The sequence below is a fragment of the Phascolarctos cinereus genome, unplaced genomic scaffold (genome assembly GCF_003287225.1).
Source record: "Phascolarctos cinereus isolate Bilbo 61053 unplaced genomic scaffold, phaCin_HiC Scaffold_2;HRSCAF=192, whole genome shotgun sequence".
Lineage (NCBI taxonomy): Eukaryota > Metazoa > Chordata > Mammalia > Diprotodontia > Phascolarctidae > Phascolarctos > Phascolarctos cinereus.
The window spans coordinates 253,120,994-253,135,505 of NW_027555625.1; the positions used below are offsets into that span (position 1 = coordinate 253,120,994).

Below are 14,512 nucleotides of genomic sequence, written 5' to 3' on the forward strand. Positions count from 1 at the left end.
CATCTGATAGCAATTTGCTAAATTCTTTAGACTCTTCTTTTTAATTGATTCTCCAATGCCTTCCATTCATTCACTCATCCATCCATCCATCCATCCAACATTGATTTACTTTAACAAAACCCTAATCTTGGCTCAGGCACTCATCACTTCATGCTCATTTTACTGCAATAGACTTCTTTATTTTCTTTTTTTCCTTTCTTAGTACTGCAATAGACTTCTAATTGGCCTTTCTGCCTCTAGGTCCTGGTCTAGTTCCTGTGTTCTGCCCATGTCATCCAAAGGACCTTTCTTCAACATCGCATTTCTGCACTGTCGTTCTCCTATATCAAAACTAAATTAATTTTCCTAGCTTCCAAAGCTCTCTATCATCTGGCCTCCATCTTCTCTATACAACCTTATCTCCTATTCCCTAATACTAATATTTTGCTCCCCACTGTCTGCCATGTACATCAGAGTTATTGCTACCTTGGTGTCCTTAATAAATCTGTGCTCCTACCTGGAATGCCTTTCCCTGAGAAAATCCTCTCTTTCCTTCAAGACCTAGTTAAAGTTTCATTCCTAACAGCCCAGATTGTTCCAACTCACACTGAACTCTCTCTTCATGATCTTCTGTACCATTTAAAGGTTACTCATTCATTACTCATCAATGGGGAAACCTACTAAGGGCAACTCAAAAAACATTCATTAAACAGCTACTGTGGAAAGAATGAAAAATGATTCTGAGGTTTGAGACATGGAAGATAGGGTAAATAGTGGTACCACAGACAGAAATAGCAAACTCAGGAGGAAGAATAGGTTGAGGGAGAAAGAAAAACCTAGATTTGAGTTAAGCTGAGGTATTGGTGGGTCATTCAGATGCATTAAGCATACAAAGGTCCTATGCTTTGCTAGCCATGCTGTAGCACACAGGCACCAGATCCTGAGTTACCTTATCCAGTTTTCTGATTTTTTAGGCCCTTGATATATAGAATCATAGAATCTCAGACCGGAGTGTGGCTTCTGAGGTCACTGAGCCCAACCCACACAGGGACAGGAATCTTCTTTACAACAGTCCTAACAAATGGCTATCTCGTATCTACTGGAAGAACTTCAGTGATGAGAACTCCCTCTCTCCTGGGGCAGCTCATTCTACTTTTGGACAGTTCTAAATGTTTTTCTTAAAAGGAGACAAAAGTCATCCTCTCTGCAATTCTACCCACTGTCCTTTGGGGTTGAGTAGGACAAGTCTAATCCTTTCTCCATATGACAGATAGTGATCACATGTCACCTTGCCACCACCACCCCTCTTTCCCTCTTAGTACCTTAAATCATCTCTTCTCCAGGCTAAACATTCCAAATTATTTCAGCTGATTTCATTTTCAAGATGGCTGTGGTGTAATACACAGAAAGCTGGTCTTGAAGCCAGGAAGACCCAGATTTAAGTCTTATCTCTGATCCATGCAGGCAGTATGACTTTGGTCAAGTCACATAAACCCTCAGCATTCTAGGCATTCTCTGCCATCTTTAAGTTGCAGAATAGATGTTGCCTTCCAATGGTAGAGGGAATTCCCTATACTACTAAAATCATAGGTCCAGTTCCTATCCCTTCTTTTACACCACAATTTTTCCATATGAGATAGTTTACCTTTGAGCACCTCTCTTAGCAATGGGCAGTAATTGCTAATCCTTCTCACAGCCAAAGCTCAATCCAGGCCTTCATCACTTCAAATCTGGACCTTACCTATATACCCCTAGTTGTCCCAGCCTCTGATCTCTCCTATATATACTAGCAGCATTACCTTTGTAAGGCCCATTTTCATCCCATCGCTGTCCTGTTTAATAAGCCTCTGTTGGAACCTTGTCATCCATTATATCAAATACAAGATTCTTAATGTTCAAAGCCCTACATATCTTAGTCCTCTTCCTACCTCACCCTCATTTCTCCCTGGGACCCTCTATCGTTATCACAGAGATCTTCTCTGCTAATTAACTTTTCTCCTTTATTGTTCAGTCATTTTGGTCATGATTGACTCTTTGTGACTCCGTTTGGGATTTTCTTGGCGAAAATATTGGAGCAGTTTGGCATTTCCTTTTCTAGTTCATTTTACAGATGAGGAAACTGAGGCAAGCAAAGTTAAGTGACTTGCCCAGGGTCACATAGCTAGCAAGTGTCTGAAGTCAGATTTGAACTCAGGAAGATGAGTCCTATCCACTGCACCACCTAAATATTTGTTGAACTGAATTATAGTTATGTAGACTATAAAGAATATGTTTTGTTGTTGTTCAGTTGTGTCTGACCCTTCATGACACATTTTGGAGTTTTCTTGGCAAAGATACTAGAGAGGTTTACCATTTCCTTCTCTAGCTCATTTTACAGATGAGGAAACTGAGGCAAATAGGGTTAAGTGACTTGTCCAGGATCACACAGCTAGTAAGTATCTGAGGCCAGATTTGAATTCAGGAAGTTTGAGTCTTCCTGACTTCAGGCCCAGCACTCTATCCACTATGCCACCTAGCTGCTTATCATTTCTTATTACCTTCCAAACTTACCTCTTCCAGGAAGCTATGCACAACTTAACCTAACTTCTCCACTTAAGTCTTTACCACTCAGTTTATTTAGTTTATACTTATTAATATGTACTTCTGAAAATGACATTCCGTGCTTGTTTTTTAGAACATGTGTATGTTTTGTCCTCCTTGATTATGAGTTTCTCAAAAGCAGACTATTTCTTTCATAGAACTACAAAAGTTCAGGGCAGCTAGGTACTGCAGTGGATAGAGTTCTGTCCTTGGAGTTAGGAGGACCTGAGTTCAAATCCTCAGACACTTGATACTTACTAGCTGTGTGACCCTGGGTAAGTCACTTAACCCTGACTGCCTCACCAAAAATAAATAAATAAATGAATAAATAAGCAAACAAACAAACAAATAAACAAATAAATGAAAAGCAAAAGTTCAAAACTTGAGAGGGACCTTAGAAGTCATCTGGTCTAACTCCTCTTCCAGTACAAGAATTCTTTTTTACTATATTACCAAGACCCTAAGCTTAGCATGACCATCCTGCTTCTGCTGCTAGTGACAGGAAGCTCACTGCCCTTCAAGATGGTATATTTCATCATTGGATAGCTCTGGTTGTTAAAAAGTTCTTAGGACATGAATGCTTTCTCTCAAGTTTCCCATTATTTTCATATCACAAACCAAGATTTCCTTATTTTCTGAATATCTTCCTAGAATGAAGCCCAGAGTAGAAGCTCTCAACACTTTGTCTACCTTTTGAGAGGTGAGATTTACTCCTCACAGTGCTTAGTCCAAAACTATGTGTACAGTATTAACAAAGGAGCAAGGCTATTGAGAACAGAAAGAAGACCTGCATTCTTAAAGCAATACGAACTACACCAATGGTTCAGTAGGTGAGGAACATGTTCTGATTTTTGCCACTGCTCCAGAACTAATTTCCCTCAGAGTTCTATACCATCTATCATTTTCTTTCCCATGTCTGTATCTACTTCTTCCACTCTTCCTTACCTCACCCCTCTCCATCTTCTCAGACTCTCCTTGGCAAGAATTCTTGAGGGGAAAGATAAAATGGTTGGGATGGGAGCAGTGTTGCTCCTCTACTTTCTTACTTACGTTTATGTGGTGGCACCAACAAGTCCAGAGTCTTCTGGGGCAGATTAGCCCAAACAGATGAAATCTCTTTCCTCAGTTCTGCATCACACTGATGCTGTTTCATCCCAGCTATAGATCCAAAGCAAAGAAAGGGAGAGGCAGAGATAGCTTCCTTAAATTCACTCAACAAGTATTTACCTATTGAATAGCAGGCACTCTGCTATGTGCTATCAGGGACATTAAGAATCCCTGCACTCTAATAAAGCATACTTCCCCGCCCCCCCCCCGCTTTGTTTTTCTTGTTAGTAAGTGTTTTCTTTTGCAACATGGCTAATAAGGAAATATATTTTTTGTGACTTCACATGTAAAATCAATATCATATTGCTTGCCTTCTTTTTTTTCTTTTCTTTTTTTTTTTTGGCTAGGCAATGGGGTTAAGTGACTTGCCCAGGGTCACAAAGCTTATTGCTTGCCTTCTTAAGGAGTGAGGGACAGATGGGAAAGAGGAAGACAATTTAGAACTCAAAATTTTAAAAATAAATGTTAAAAAATTTTTAAATGCAAGTGGGAAATACTTAATGAAATAAATAAAAAAATCTTTAAAAAGGAGTTCACAATCTAATAGGAGAGGTAATTCAAAGCTAATTTTTACAAATGCTATTTGTGAGGCATGAAGTGCTGGGAAATAGTAACCAATCACTTCCAGTTGAGGTCATCAAAGAGGGCTTCAAGGAAAAGGCACTATGTGATCTGGGTCTTTAAGGATGCCATAAGTATGTGTTGCCTTGTGATGATTGTATTTCAACAGGAAGATATAGGAGAAAAGGTATTTCACATGAAGGAAGAAGCACAAACAATGAATGAATGACACAGGAGGAGAGAAAGCAGAAGGCTATACGCAGAACGTCATTGCAGTGCAGTTTGGCTAAAGTAGAGAGGTCCACGATGGAAAATAATATGAGATAAGGCTGGGAAGTTACATTGGAGACAAACTGTGAAGTGCCTTGGCTATCAGACTAACACATTTGGACTTTATCCTGCAGGTGCTGGGGAGCCATAAGGTTTTTAGGCAGGGGAGTGATGTCATCAAAGCCACACATCAGCAAGATCAATCAGTCAGCCTGTGAAGCATAGTTAAAAGGGGGGAGAATTTGAATGTGGGAAGACTGGGTTAGGAAGCCATTGGTAATGAGGTGGTAATGAGGCCCTGGAATGGAGTGAAGAGGTTGGACTCAAAACACAGAAAAAGAATTCAGTGCTAGCCTCATAGATCTCCACCTGCCAGGAAAACAGAGGGTTCCCTCGAGCCTAATAGAAAGGTTAATAGTTTTAAAAAGACAGGACTGAAGTCTGTATCTTCCCGCATCTAGGCAGTGCATGTCAGTGGGACAAGGGGCTGTTCCTTTCCAGCCATGCTCATTCATTACTTGTCTCTCCCAGTGAACAGTCTCCCTCTCAGGAAGAACATTCTACTCTTTTTATGAGACATGGGACACTGTAGGCATAGCGTTCTCATTAGGTGATCTCATCAATAGCCCAATGACGGGAACAGCTAACTGGTGCAGTGGATAGAGTACTGGTCCTGGAGTCAGGAGGACTTGAGCTCAAATCTGGCCTCAGACATATGATACTCACTAGCTGTGTGACCATGGGCATGTCACTTAACCCCGATTGCCTTGCAAAAATAAAAAAAGCCCAATGACTTTCCTTGTTCAGAACAAGGTAAAAGGGGAAAAGTCAGATGTCACTTAGGAAGTGGAAATATTGAGAAAAGGCAAGCAAAAAGCAAAGAAGGAACGCCGGAGGCATTTCAAGTTGGGCAGACTGCCTCAGTCCAGGCCTTCTCCAAGTTTCTTGGGAACTATCATGGTCAAATGCTGAGCTGAAGGTTAGCCCACATTCTCAATCTAGGCTTTGTGATCTTGAGTGAATCTCTTTTATCCTTACCGGCCTTTCCTGCCTAGTGCTCCCAGGTGTGGGGGTGGGGGGTGGGCGTGAGGAGGAATTCATTGCCTCAAGAAAAAGGACTACAGAGTCCCAAACCATCTCCCTGTCTTCCATACCTTCAGGCTACACTGGTTTTCTCTGAACTTCTATAGCCTTGAATTCAGTATGTCAGAACCTAGCACTTATCACTCCCCTGTATTATTCTCTAGTTGCTTCTGTGAGTCTTGTACTCCCTGAGCAGAAAGTTGGCCTCCCTTACTGCCTCAAGAACAGTGGAAAACATAGGTCTGGAAGCACAATAAATATAGAAATGTCAATTTTTTAGGTCAGAAGTGACCTAACCTGGGTTGACAACTATGGAAGAACTCTTTTTGGAAGGCGTGGGCCACAGCGATATTCCTGTAAATGTCTTCATCAAGCCATGCAGGAAGAAGGAAGCTCTTTCCCTGGTGCAGGGGACAGTAGCCCTGAAACAAAGACTGGGGAGTCTTCCTGTTCCCTCTACTTTGAATTCTTACCCATCCTTTAAAGTCCACTTTAAATGCCACTTTGTCCAGAGCCTCTTCCCTGATCCTTCCCTGTCAATGGTAGCTTTTCCTCACCTCAAATCTCATATTGTGCTCTGTTCTGCACTTCTCTTACACGATTAGAGAACATTGTGTATTAGAGATATTTCTCCATGTCATAGCCCCATTAGACTGCAAGAGCTATGATGGCGAGAACTCAGTATTGTCTGAACTTTGTATATCTTACAGGGCTAAACATAATGCTTGGCTTACATTACTATTTCAGAAAAATAAAGTGAACTTTAGTTTTTGTCAGAGATTCAAGGCTTGGAACACAGCTCAGTCCTCCTCTCAGGTTGTACTTCAGCAAGAATGGGAATAGATATTGTGTGGCTCCTTGCTGAGCTCCTGATTTCAGCCCTTCTCAAGGTGCCAGCCCTTTTACCCCCTCACCTGGTGCAAGTTTGATGTCCAGAGCAGTCCGGATGAGGGCCATCAAGGTGGAAGTGAAGTGCACAGTCATGTCCTCATTGGAAATGGGCATGTTCATTCGTACCAAGCGCTGGAGAAAGACCCAAGTGTGGGTCAGGAGAAGAGCCCGGCCTGCCAGCCACCCTCTCATCTGACCCTCCCTGCCTCCCAATTGCTGGCTTGAAGGCTTAGGAAAGGTTAAGCTTTGGTGCGCTTGTGGCCTGCTCTCCTCTCCCAGGAGGGTATGACATGGGCTGAGCTAAGTAGAAAGGGGGAGGTTTGCCAGCATTCATAATCCCCCTCCAAGCCAGTCCCAGAAACCAAAGGGCCAAACCAAGACCAGCCTCCTTAGACTTTTTCTCATCAAAGGGTGAGAGGCTAACATCAAAGGAGACCTATTAGAAGTGCCTTTCCCCCAGGACACAGACCAAGTCTCTGCTGCCTCAGTTGTACCATATGTCCCTCAACTTCAATCCTGGAGAGGCTTCTGTTCTTCAGTAGAGGTCTGCCTTAGGCATCAGGCACCCATCTCCTAGTCTCCCTGCCACTGCACCAGGGAGGGAAAGGCCAGTAGTTCTGCTTCTATTTCTAAACGGCCACTTTGTAAAGAGCCTGATCCCACCCTCCTTCTACCCCATCCAGGCTGGGCAGGATATTTCTGCTTTCTCTGGGTACTGGCAGTGGAAGGGAAAGCCAGACACACATCTCTCTCCCCAAAGTCTCTGTGTCCCTAGCCTTGGGCTGGTCAGGCTTGGCCCTCATCCCCACCATCTTAGGCATCTCCCTCTTTGGCTATATAGCTAGTTATTGTCTATGTCTATGGGTCATTTCTCCACAAGCAGAAGAAATGGGGTTTCCAGGCAGTTCACACAGGAAAGGTAAAATGTCTTAAGCCTCTGTTTGTACCCATGACCCTTAGTTTGTCCTCTACAACAATACCACCATGCACTCCTTCAAGTTACCTCACACTCCCTGGCCGCTAGTAGTCTGTCAAACTCCAAGGTTCCACAGCTGGACCTCAAGGTCCCTTATCTCCCCTTCCAGAGCATATGGGAGTTGTTAGCACTACCCCTATGTCTAAAAGAATCTTCCCCAAATAGTCTCCTCTTGCTCCGTGAGCCAGGCTGCTGCCTCCAATGCTAAAAGCTCCCAACTTGCCTGTCAAACCTCCCAGTCATGACTCATTCCTTGTGTCCTCAGGCTTCAGAAAGGTCTGTCCTGGATGGAAAAGCTATAGACTGCCATTTGCAGGGAGACAATCCAGATATGGGAGCTTGCCTTAGGACAATATTCCCCATCACTTCAGGAAGAATCACAGAATCTCAGGGCTGAAAGGGACGTTTTGGGTAATCTAATCCAACAGGAAGCAGGAATCCCTTCTCTAAGACTCCTAATGAATTTCTGTTTAAGAGCTCTAGTCGCAGGCAAGTGGCCACCACAAGAGCCAGCCCATGCCACTTATAGACAGCCCTAATTATTTGGAAGCTTCCCTTTGTATCAAACAGAAACCTGCATTTCTGCAACTTCCATCCAGTGTTTTAAATTCTGACTATAGGGCCAACCAAGCAGAGCTCATCTCATCCCTCTTACAAGAGCTTCCAAACAATTAGAGCCTTTGAAATACTCAAAGGTTAATATGGTGACCTTCTAGAAGTATATTGTTCTACAGGATAAATATGAGTTCTTTCAACTGATCTTTGTAAGATGTGGCTTCCAGTTCCTCTACCATCCTGGTGACCAGCTCTGGCTTGTCACTGTCTTTTCCAAATTCTCTTTGTCTTGGAGGGCTTGGCTTTTCTCCCAGGTTTCTAGAACCTGTCAGGATTTTGAAACATCCTGTTTGGGAGTCGAGTGGTACAGTGGAAAGAATGAGCTCTGGATCTGAGTAAAAAGACTTGAGTTCAAATCCTAATGCTGACGCTTTGTAAACTTGAGCAAGTCACCTCTCTTTTCAAAGCCTCAGTTTCTTCATTGGAGAAATGAAAAAGTCTGACTTAATGGCCTTTCAGGTTACTCCCAGCTCTTTATCTACGGTCCTTTGACTTCTCTGGGTTATGAACAATCAAGTTTGAAGAGTGGCATGGGGAAGGGAAGAAGGCAGCCAGTCCTGGCCTGGACATCTGATTCCAGAGGGCAGCCAGTGGTCTCAGGGATACTCCATCATCTACGCATCAAAAAGGAAAGACTCTGAGAGGGTTTCCCTGGGTCCCAATGCAGGTAACTGATGTGGCAGTAAATAACAGAGAATCATGGAATTTCAAAGCTGTGATGGACGTTCAAACTAACTTATATCCCCTCATTTTACAGATGAGGAAACAAGTCCAGAGATGTCAAGTTAAAGGACGTTAGTTACAGAGCTGGGACTAGAACCTGGGCCTCCTAATTCCAACTGCAGCTCTCTGTGGAGGAAGAAAGAAGGGTAGGAGAGACAGCTTTTGACAGCAGTTCTTGGGAAGATACTCATTGTTCTTTCCCAGTCCCAGGAGAAGCTGCTCAGACTTAGGCATCTGAGTTTCCACGGCATACTCCTAAAGGAGCCTTGGTCAGATAGCTTGCTCATTGCCTAGGTAGGCTGAGTCCCTTATGTGTGTGTTGGGGAGGGGTGGGGTTGAGAAGCACATTTGCTTGATTCCAACAGAGCCCCCAGTCTTCTCTCCCCTCCTTTCCCATACTAGCTGCATCTGGTGTTCTAAGCTTTGAACTTTAGGCTAGAAAACTAGGCTATGGGCAAAAGGAAGAGGCAGAGCAGCAAGTTGGGGAGGTTTGGAGCTTCTGGGAGAATTGGACCTGTTCCCCTCCAGCCCAAATCTAGGTGAAGCTCTACCCAATGGACTGGCCATGCTGGGATCCCAGGCCATGACAGCCAAAAGATCAGAATGCAAGAAAGTCACAAAACAGAAAGAAGACCTGTGTCCTGAGGCTGCTGTCCTCATAGTAGGTAGGAGCTTAGATAGCCTCTAATCTAAAGGAGGAATGTGAACTGACCCTTGGGATCCTTGGGTCCATGGTAATCAGCAAGGAAACTTCTGCTAACCAAAGATTTGATCCCTATCCCAAGGATTTGTCCAGTCAGGTCACCTGTAGGCCCCTTAGACTTGGGGAAAACAGCTGCTTCAGGTCCTAGTGGAAGTAGCCAACAGGGTGAACCAAGCCTGAGGTAGCCTATTCTCTGTTCCCATAAGAAGCCCCATTCCCAACCCAGAGAGGAATGCTAATCCCTGTATCCAATGGGCATGTTTGAAAGACTAGAATCAGGCCTCCCTGGAAAAACCACCAGACTTCAGCTTTGGTGAGAGGAGGGCGGGCTCCTCGTCCATGAAGGTTCAGACCTTGAGGCTTCCGGCAAATCCAAACTCATTCCAAAGTCATCCTCCCAATCACCAGGGAGTGAGTGTCTTTTGGAGGCAAGATGACCAGCAGCAAATGAGTCCTACAAACCTGAGAAATTATCCCAGCCCTGTCGGCTGGGCCAGCATCTGCAGGGCAAGGGGTAGGTCCCTTGGGAACCTTGTCCATCGCCTCCAAAACAGCTAGTCTGAATAATTTCCTTGGCTGCTCCCTGGCAATGACCCAAAATGAAATCCAGAACCAGGCTAAAGTGATAACTCTTAGACCCCCTTTCCAGGTTTCTTCATGACTGTCATCCCCACAGTATTTAAAATTACTTTAAGGGACTTGCCATTTTGGAAAATGGAACTTCAGAACAGCAGCTTTTACTATGTGGAGTGGGGAAGAGCTGAGCAGGGGGAGGGAAGGGGATAAATGGAAAGGGAGCCACTGTCCAATTTAACCCCAAGCTCTGCTGCCTTCTCGCTGTTTTCCCTCTGCCTCTCTCCTAACCCCGAGTCCCCACCTTAGCCTATCCCACTTAGTGCTCAAAGGAAGGATCCTTTTCTGCAGAGACATGCTTGGGGAAAGCCATAGAAATGTCTGGCCCCATAATAACATTTCATTCATGATCTAGGGCCAATCTAAGAAAAGGCAGGCAGCAGCCACAGCTACAGGGCACTGCCCTAACCCAATCTTTTACCTCTGCTTGATCAGGGAGCAGGTACCAGAGCTGGCTGTCCCCTCCCCACAAGGGCTAGGAAAATAACCTCTTCTGTCCCAAGTAGTCAGACCCAATATGAAATGCTGGCAAAGTTCCAATTTAGTGTGTTCAGTAAGGGGTCCTCCAGGCAATAGGCCCTGGCCTCTCAGCGCACAAAAGGTTAGAACACGTACACGTACAGTCAATATTCAGTGCAATCCAATGGTTAACTTACTGCAGAAGGTTGAAGGAGTCCCACTTCAGTGAGAGAGAGAAGGTTAGGGATGGAAAGAGACAGAAGATGCATGGGCGTGAAGAATAAGCAGATGAGTCCTAACTTTTGTCAGGAGAGCTCCATCCTGGGCTGGGCCAGGAGCTGACAGAGGGGGCCTTGGCCTTCCCCTTGGAATATGACCTTAGGAGCTGCATGGGATATTCTCCTTTGGCCTCTATTCTGCTTCCTGGATATTTCCTGGAGTCTTTCCAGGAACCTGTAAGGGAGCCAATAGTAGCCTGCCTACCTGAAAAAGCCTTGAGAACATAGCCTACCTAACCATGCCCCATCGGAGGGTTTATGACTGGCTTAAGCCTTAGGTCTGGCTATCAATTTCCATAAACACCCTAGATGAGCTTCCTCTGCCACTCCCTTTCCTACAACTACATCTACCTTCTTGCCAATGAAAGGGGCCAGAGAGACACCCAGATTCTTCCTTTCCCAAAGCTCTTGGCATTCACCCTAGCATCAGCCCTTGTCTCTCACTCAGGAATCATGCTGCCAGCCAGGAAGAATAATCCCTGGGCTAGGGACTGGCTGGCACTCTCAAACCTACAAGTGAAATAGGGCTCTCCCACTGTTGATCCTGACTTCAGGTTTCTGCATCTACAGTCTTCAGTACCTGACCAAGCCCTGAAGCCTGTCCCCACAAAAGCCCCAGGTGAGATGCAGGCTGAGAAAGACTCTGTGGGGTGCTACCATTGTAGCTGCTACCACTGACTGCCTCCAGTGCAGGCAACTAGGGCTCACAAGCTTACCTGAGAGTCCTTTCCCCCTTCTCACCTTCACTGTCCTCATCTGCACAGACGGAGGGAGCTATTTATGGTCAGAGAGAGAGAGAGGAGGATGGAAGTCATTCCTCTCCTATGGTGATTGTTGTGGGAAGCAGAGGAACCAGAGTGTGTAATGTCAGAATATGGGTGTGATCTGGTCATTCATTTGGCAAGATTGGAATCAGAAATTCGGGGCTCCATTATCATCTAGAAATGATCACCCAATAAAATCTCGATTGAAATAGTCAATTACTACTCATGTGGCTCTATCCCTTTATGCAAATGTGACAGTCTTGTAAATAGCTACACTAGCTCTTGAAAGTCAGAGCTCACCATTCCTGGGACCCTGAGACCAGATCCCATAAATCATCCATTGATGACCATCTATTGTTGCTTAGCATATACCACATTCTCTCTCTTTGGACTTCCTCAAACTATGCTGAAGAGACTTTCTCCCAGACTCAATATCTGGCTACAGACTATATAAGCCTGAGATGAGGAAAGAAAAAGAGGGGGCTCTTTTGGTCCTCATTTTTCTACTCTACCCTCTCACTGCCTCGGATAAGTATTTCCTTGAATTCTATGGTCTGGCAGACTCCTTCACTCCTTAGTTTTTGGTACATAGTAAATGCTTAATAAATGCTCTGTGTCTGTCTGTCTGTCTATCTGTCCCAGCCAGACTACCCTAGGGTCTCTGGCCCAGTCCTATAGGCAAGAGGGAGGTAGCCCTGGGTTCTAGTTCTAAATCAGCCAGAAATGGACGCTAGTCAGAAATCAGTCCCACACGGTGACTCTCTCTTCCTTTTCTCCATGATTAGCCTTCCAGAGGAATGAATAAGGGGTGACTGATAGACTGTCAGATGAACGGATGGGGAAGTAGAATTCAACATCTCACTCCAACCCACTAAGCCAAGGCCCTAAAGCCTGGGGTATGAATCAGTTCCCTCATCTCACCTCATAGAATAGATGATATCCTTCAAATTCTGCTCAAGTACCACCTTCTGTGAGAAACCTTTCCTGATTCCCTCATTTGCTAGTGCCCCTTCTTCCCAGTTCATACATATTACGTATAGATTTCTATATGTGCATGTGATCTCTCTTATTAGACTGTTAGCTACTTGAGGGCAAGAACTTTCATGTTGTCTTTATATCCCTCCACCAAGCACAGTATCTAGCACTTAGGAAGCACTTAATAAATGCTAGTTGATTGGTGGTGGCTAATAGAATGGTGACTTGAAGACAAAAGGTGGTCATTAAAGTGGTCCCCAGGGAAAGGTCCTTGGTTGAGGCTTATACTAGTCATAGCTGTCAGAGCTGGAAGAGGCTTTTAGGGTTCATCTAGTTTAGCTGTACTGATAAGTGCATGAATAATCACTAGCATTTATATAGCACTTTAAGATCACAAAGCACTTTACAAATACGATACCACCCTGGAAGTTAGGTGCTATTATTATCTTCATTTTTTAGATGAGGAAGCAAAGGCAGCAGAGGTTAAGTGACTTGCCCAGACTCACAAAGTTGGTAAATATCTGAGACCAGTTGGGAACTCCAGTCTTCCTGACTCCAGGTCCAGAACTCCATCCACTGCATAGCCTAGAAACATGCAGGGGAGCAATATATAATAAGGCTATAAAGGTCATATGGTTGAAGGTAATGTAATGGGCCAAATACACCAAATAAGAGGATAAAATCCAATGACAATCCGTAAGAACATCTTACAGCACAGAGAGCTCTGGGCCGGAAATCAGAAGATCAATGTTCTGGTCTTGGCTCCACTACCAACTCACTATATGACCTTGGGCAAGTTACTGAAGATCTGGGCCTCAGTTTCCTCCTCCATAAAATTTGGGAGTTAGATTGAATGAGCTCCAAAGTCTCTTTCAGCTCCAACATTCTATGACCAGGACCAAGGCTAGCTTCTGTTCTGGTTGTTAAGCTTTCCCCCACTAATCCAAATTGCTTTCCAAACACTTAGGATAAGCATCTTATGGAAGCTTTGAAAGGAATGTTAACTCAATTAGCAAAGAATAGAGGGCATTATAACTTGATTCACTGAAATATCTAGTCTATTAAAAATGTTTCCCACAAAAAAAATATATTATTCAGACAAAGCATATTTATATTAACATTATTTGCTGTCAGAAATTCTAGTTAATTCATCAGTCATGACAATCTGCATATTCCTTGGGCAGGCAGCCTCCCCAATGGCAATGCTGGAAGCCAAGAATTTTATGACTTTCCATCCCACCCTCGTTGGAAAATACCAGTGTGATCCTCCACATCAGGGTGATTGCTGGAGAAAAGCTTCCCATTTCACCATCTCCTCAGAAACAGGCTCGGTACCTAGCATGCTGAGCAAGCCTTTCTCACTGAGCTTGGCCCCCCTCTAATCCCTGAAAACAGCCTAGCAAACAGCTCATCCCTCACTTGGCTCGGGTTTATGAAGGTATGCTTGTTGTGCAGAAAAGGCTTCTGATTTCAAGGACTTTCACTGATGAGTCTCTTGGGGTGGGGTGGGGGTGTGGTGAGACCCCAGGAAGGGAAGGGCTAATCAAGGTTAGAATTTGTTTGCAAGGCTGTGGTGGCACATGATTTGCTAAAAATCTTCCCTTGTTTTGCCCATTTTCCCTGCCTTTCCATGACTCTGCAGCATCCTCTGCCGGTCACTCCAGTTTGTATGGATGGAGCTCTCCTGCTTCTGAATGAGGTTAAAACACTGACATGCGGGCATTACAAGACAAGCATCAAGACACATGCACGCCAACTCTGCCGCAGGGCCTGGTTCTGACTAGCTGAGGAGAGAGGAAAGTAAAAAGCATCAGCCTCCTGGAGGGAGGCTGGTGTAGTATAAGAACCACCACAGGAGCTGCACTGAGACAGTCACCAGAGACACAGGGATCCAAACACAGAGACACATGGGAAA

At 44.5% G+C, this 14,512-nt stretch overlaps 1 protein-coding gene across 1 annotated transcript in view; it reads right to left on the minus strand.

The window, feature by feature from the left end:
* Window positions 1-14,512, minus strand: part of CACNA1B (calcium voltage-gated channel subunit alpha1 B) — a 252,226-nt gene that overhangs the window by 17,758 nt on the left and 219,956 nt on the right. The window contains 2 exon segments of the mRNA XM_078149926.1: window positions 3,610-3,717; window positions 6,495-6,603. Coding sequence (XP_078006052.1) covers window positions 3,610-3,717; window positions 6,495-6,603 — 217 coding nt within the window.